The sequence below is a fragment of the Agelaius phoeniceus genome, chromosome 25, assembly GCF_051311805.1.
Source record: "Agelaius phoeniceus isolate bAgePho1 chromosome 25, bAgePho1.hap1, whole genome shotgun sequence".
NCBI classification, from domain to species: Eukaryota; Metazoa; Chordata; class Aves; order Passeriformes; family Icteridae; genus Agelaius; species Agelaius phoeniceus.
In genome coordinates, this window is record NC_135289.1 from 1,774,976 (window position 1) to 1,780,439 (window position 5,464).

Genomic DNA, 5,464 nt, shown 5'->3' on the forward strand with positions numbered 1-5,464 from the left:
GCTCCTCCCACCCTTATTTTCTTCCCCAGGAGAGAATTCAGAACAAGGCTCCAAGTCCATATGGAAACAACATCAATGTTTATTCTTGTTGTCATTGAACGGGGCGGGGGGGGGGGGGAATAATACAATTAAAGAGACACCCAAAAAGCCAGACCTCATACAAGTCAGTGCAAGGTGTGTCCAGCCGTATGCTGAGGTTACAGCAGAATCTCTCCACACACTGAGTACAAAGCCCCGGGGACACAGGTCTGTGGTGTTAGTCATTGGGAAGGTCCTAATATGAAAAGGCAGCTTCATCTCCATCTTTATCTGTCTGGACGGGTCATTCCTGGCCTGGTTGGCACCATCATGGGTCTGGAGGGGGGTCTCATCATGGGGGGCCCTGGCATCATTGGCATGTGTCCTCCCATGGGTGGCCTCATCCCAGGAGCTGCCAGGGGAGAGACAGGTTAGAGAATTGCTCTTGGGAGCACCACTGCCCAGTCATGGTAGAACATGGGTTGGGATGGACCTTAAGGATTTATTTCCACTCCCCTACCAGGGGCAGGGACATCTTCCACTATCCCAGGCTGCTCCAAGTCCTATCCAACCTGGCCTTGGACACTTCCAGGGATCCAGGGGCAGCCACAGCTTCTCTTCACAGCAACATCTGCCTCATCACCCTCAGAGAAGGGAAATTTCACACTGTACAGAGGGCAGGTTCTCTACCCTGCTCCAGGGAACTCCCATGTTCCAAGTCTGTAAGCTCTGATCTGGCAGCTGCTGAGATGGATTCTGTTCCCTGATGAGCTCAGCCAGCAGCAAAGGAGGAACTGAGCCCCTGGGTTATACACCCATTCTGACAATATGCACTCACAACTTATTTCCAGCTACTCAAGAGACACACCAGCTTAATTACTGATCTGGAAATGTGTTAATTTGGAGAAAACTGCTGCAAAACCATCCCAGGTGCTCACAAACAAGCACTGAGCACCTCTGCCAGGGAAAAGCAGGGGCTCTACTGCACAGCCCTGAAATAATGGTTTCCATCCCACTTTGCCATTTATTTTCGCCAGGCTGCTGAATATCACAGATTGTGCATTTATCTTGAGCCTTTAAAAACACTTAAAGAACACTTTCAAATGCAAGACAACAATTACAAAGACACTTCACTACTTTCAGTGCACGTGTGTGTGTGTGTTCCCATAGATTTGTTCTGGGAACTGTTCCAATAAGATATCCCTTGGGAATTCTTCAAATGCCAGGAAGCTCAGGAGTGGAATGGATCAAAGACATTTTAGTTTACAGTTCTGATAAAGCCTTTTCCAGACCCATTGTTTCAATGGAATACGTTCCCCTGAGATGCTTTAAACCCTAAAAACCATTTAGTGCAAAAAATGCACCTCTTGTGCAAAATCTGAGACCTGGAGGCACCAAACTCTTAAACAATCACTGCTCAGAGCAGATGGAGAACAGCTATGACTTCTCAGAGCCGTAATTCCAGCTGCACAGGGGGTTGGTGACTCTCAATGAGAAGCAAAGGGGTTTAATGAGTGGTTGTAAAATTGTTGTAATCTCCCCAGGCAGGGGTAGCAGTGACACAGGTGTGACCACAGCACAACCAGCCCAGCCCTGAGTGGGACAGGATTGTGGGACAGCAAACACCCCCCAGACCTCCCCAGCCATCCCCCCATGGCAGAATTACCCAATCCCAAACTTACCAGGTCCAACTGGCATCATTCCTGGGGGGGGTGGGCCCATCATTGGCATCATCGGGGGCCCCCCCATGTGTGGGGCTGGCATCATGCCGGGCCGGGGGGGGCCAGCTGGACAGACACAACAGTTACACATGGGCACTCTCAGCCACCAAAGGGCACTGCAGCCACTCACAGCACGTGGCAGTAACTAGTGTCTCAGTGGCTTTATAGCTGCCTCCATTCCAGACCTGATTCCAGGTGCTAGAAGTGAGCAGAGGAGGAATATGCTGGCTGCCAGCTCGAGCTGTGCACACCCAGCACAGGGAGCTGCCACTCTGGGCTGGAAGGGCTCTGGGCCCTTCACCAGCTCAAGGGCAAAAGGTCAGCAAAGGGATTTCTATTTAAAAAAACCAACCCAAACCAACCCACTGTGCAGTTTTAACAGAGCCACCTGCCCGGGAGCCCCCATGGAATGAGGGGTTGTGACTGCTTCTGGTGCGCTCAGCATCCCAGAAATCAGACACGGTAAGGACTGAGCTGCTCTTATACAGAATTTCTTCACACCCTGGGAGCACAAGCTCAAGATGGCTTGGCTTCAAGCTAAAAGGTCTTTTCTTTCCAAGCTGAGGGCATAAACAACACAGCTCCAGAGGGCCCTGACCCCAGTCCCAAAGGGCCCCAAACTTACGGATGCTGGGAGGAGGTGGAATCATGGCTCCGGCCGGAGGTGGTGCCGAGAACGGCGTCGGTGGAATTTTCCCTTGCTGGAATGCAGCCGCTACATTGGGGGGGAAAAGAAAAAAAAAAAAAAGGAAAGAAAGAATCCCAGGGAAAAAAAAACACCAGTTACTAGGCCGAGGAAGGGAGGGCTGGGTCGCTCGTCCGTGTCATGCCCCGCGGTCACGTCATGCTGCGTGCGCTGCTGTCCCCACGCCGGACACATCCCTGGCACCTGGGGAGCACCTGAGACTCCTGGAGACAATTATTGTTACAGCTGGGACTAGAGAGCTCCTGCGTGGATGTCACACCCCTGGGCAGGGCGGGAGGGAGGGGAGGTGGGAGAGGAAAAACCAAAAATCAACCACGTGGCGGGATCCGCAGCGTTCCACCGGGACATGCTGTGCTGGAATGGACGTGGGGACAGGGCTGGGGAGGGGGCAAAGAGCAGGAAAAGGGGGGCAAGGAAGGGGAGGAATTCCACTGGTATTGAGTGGGAGGAAGGCAAAAGATGGGGAAGTTGGAAGCATCACAAGGAAAACAGAGTGAGGATGAGTTCGGGGAAATCCGGACTGGATGTTTTAGGAAAACTCTTCACCCAGAGGTGGTTGGGCACTGAACACTCCCCAGGGGAGTGAGCACAGCTCTGAGTCTGTCAGAGCTCAGGGAGCAGCTGGAAGATGCTGCTGCTCACATGGTTTGGTCTCAGGCAGTCCTGCACGGAGCTGGGGTGGGATCAGTGATCCTGAGGGGTCCTGTCCAACCTGGGCTATCCCACGAGCCAAGGAGTGCTGCCACAAAGCTAATCTGCTGTTTGTGTTTCTTTCACAGAGGAAAAAGGACCTCTTGAAGTGACAGAGGAATCAATGCCACATTTCAGTTAAGCCTTTACGTGCCAGGAAAGAACATCAATTGGGAACTGAGGGCAGGCAATCCCAGCACGTGAAAAATGCAACAATCCACACATTTTTATGCCTGTTTTTTTATCTTTTGGAATTTTTGTCCATGCTCTTAGCAAAAACGTGGCACTGCCAAGCAGCACAAGTTTGTAATGTGGCCCTGCAGGATATCACTGAGAGCCCTCATGAACAGTGACATGGAGCCACTGCCATCAGCCCTGGGAGGAAACCTCTGCTCTTGTGTGGTAGGCAAAGCTCTCAGGCTGCCCCAGGACAGCCCAAAACCTGAGGGACTCAAAATCCACACTCCAAGATTTTACTCACAACTCCCTGAGCAAAGACTCCCCAGGGAAGTGAGGAAAGGTCAAGGTGGAAGCAGGGAGCAGCAGCTGGAGAAAAGGCAGGGGAAGGAATGGGGAGGCAGGCGGGGTCACAGAAAGATTGGCCTTACTTGTTTTGTCAATCAGGCTCTGGGCTTGCTCCTCCATCCATTTCTGGTAGTAATCCTTCACGTTCTCCTTGTGCTTCCGGCCACTGCAGTGGGTTTTTCTCACGGAGGGCTGGGAAAGGCCACAGAAACCCTAAGATTACCAGTGTTCCTCATGATTTTAAACACGTCTAATTTAGCAGCATAAAGCAGGTTTGTTTCTGCGCCCAGGAAGCAGAGGGGTGATGTACAAAACTCTTATATACATTTCTATCAGCACATAAGTGTTGACTCTCCAAAGGCTGCCCCGAGGCCCCCGAGCTGCCGTCTCTGACCCTGCCACTGCCCCGCTGGAGAACACCAGGGGCATGGCACGTTCTCCTTCTTTTTTGCGTGGAAGGGGAGAACATGAAGGAACACCGCTGTACCCACAGGAGCTGCTTTTAGCCGAGGTAACTTTTATTTTAATGCTTTTGACATGCCAAAGAATTGAAGCAGAGGATTTGGTACTCACCGAGTCATGGGTGAGGTACGTGTCACAGTAATCACAGTAAAACCTGCCGGGGAAAAGTCCTGTTATTATTAAAAGCCTTATTATGCTATAGATAATTATTAATGATAATACGAACATATTATTTTATCATTATTACTAATATTATCATTAATATTATATTATTATTAGGGAGCAGCTGGAATAATAATATTATTATTATTCCAGCTACTCCCTGAGCTCTGACAGACTCAGATTCTGACAGACCTTATTATATTAACACTGTGAGCGTTAAGGGAGCCCCGGGAACGACCCCGCAGGGCGCCAGGGCTCGGCCCGCTCGGTCATCCGCGCCCCTGGGCTCACGGGGAGCACCAGGACCCTCGAGAAGCAGCGACCCCCGTCCGGGACCCCCACCCGGGACGCCCGAGGAGCCCCGGCCCGGCCTCCCGGACTCACTTGGGCATGGTGCTCCCGCCGCCGCCAGCCGGAAGTGGCGCACACGCGCAGTGACGCGCTCACACAGCGCCGCCGCTTGACTCCCGCCGGCTGCCGTAGGGCCGGAAGTGACAGTGATGAGTTCCGCCATGTCGTTTTCCCCGCCCGGCAGGTGGAGCCATCCCGCGCCCGCCCGTCTGTCCCCTGGTCACGCCACCATCACCCGCCCACAGCCCCGGTAGCGCTCGCCGGCGCGCAGGGTTCGTTGGGGCCCCCGGCGCTGCCAAAGCGTGTTCTGCTCGCTCTTTGTGTTCTCCTCGCGGAACACACCCGGTGGTTCCGATCGCCGGCCGCGCACGGAGCAGCCTCGCGCGGTCGAAAACTGCATGAAAAACATCATTTTTAGGCGGAAAAAAACACCAAAGGTGCTCCCGTCGAGCATTGCGCCTCTCATTTGCATGGCGCCGCATGACGTCACGGGTGCTCATTTGCATACACAAACACGCGCACTCGCCGCCATATATGGAAGGCAGCGCGCGAATGTGGGCGGAGCCGAGCAGTCGCCCCGCCCCTCTGTGACGCAGCAGAGCCCGCGCGGAGCCCCCGAGTCACGCGCCGCGCTCATTTGCATGCTCAGCCCCGCTCCCTCGCCCTTGCCGCGCTCCCTTACTCCCCCCCGCGGGCACGCGGCCCCGCCCCGCGCCGCGCGTGGGGTGACGCCAGCCGGGGGGTGACGTCGCGTGCCGCGCGCCGTGGGGCGGAGTGGCGCAGGCGCAGTGCCGGCGGCGGCGGCGGCGCGCGCACCCACTTTCCCCCC

General features: G+C 54.4%; 1 protein-coding gene across 2 annotated transcripts; it reads right to left on the minus strand.

Moving 5' to 3' along the window:
* Positions 1-55: 55 nt before the first annotated feature.
* SNRPC (small nuclear ribonucleoprotein polypeptide C) lies at positions 56-5,038 on the minus strand. Of its 2 annotated transcripts, none has more exons than XM_054648594.2 (6): positions 4,669-5,038; positions 4,234-4,276; positions 3,744-3,852; positions 2,365-2,457; positions 1,701-1,805; positions 56-430 (listed from the first exon to the last, which is right to left on the minus strand). In XM_054648594.2, the coding sequence occupies exons 1-6, from the start codon at positions 4,674-4,676 to the stop codon at positions 306-308; spliced, it is 483 nt and encodes a 160-aa protein (XP_054504569.1). In that variant the 5' UTR covers positions 4,677-5,038; the 3' UTR covers positions 56-305. The 2 variants fall into 2 exon arrangements, with proteins under 2 accessions (XP_054504569.1, XP_054504571.1); XM_054648596.2 differs by having other exon boundaries at positions 2,365-2,454; positions 4,669-4,824.
* Positions 5,039-5,464: the final 426 nt, after the last annotated feature.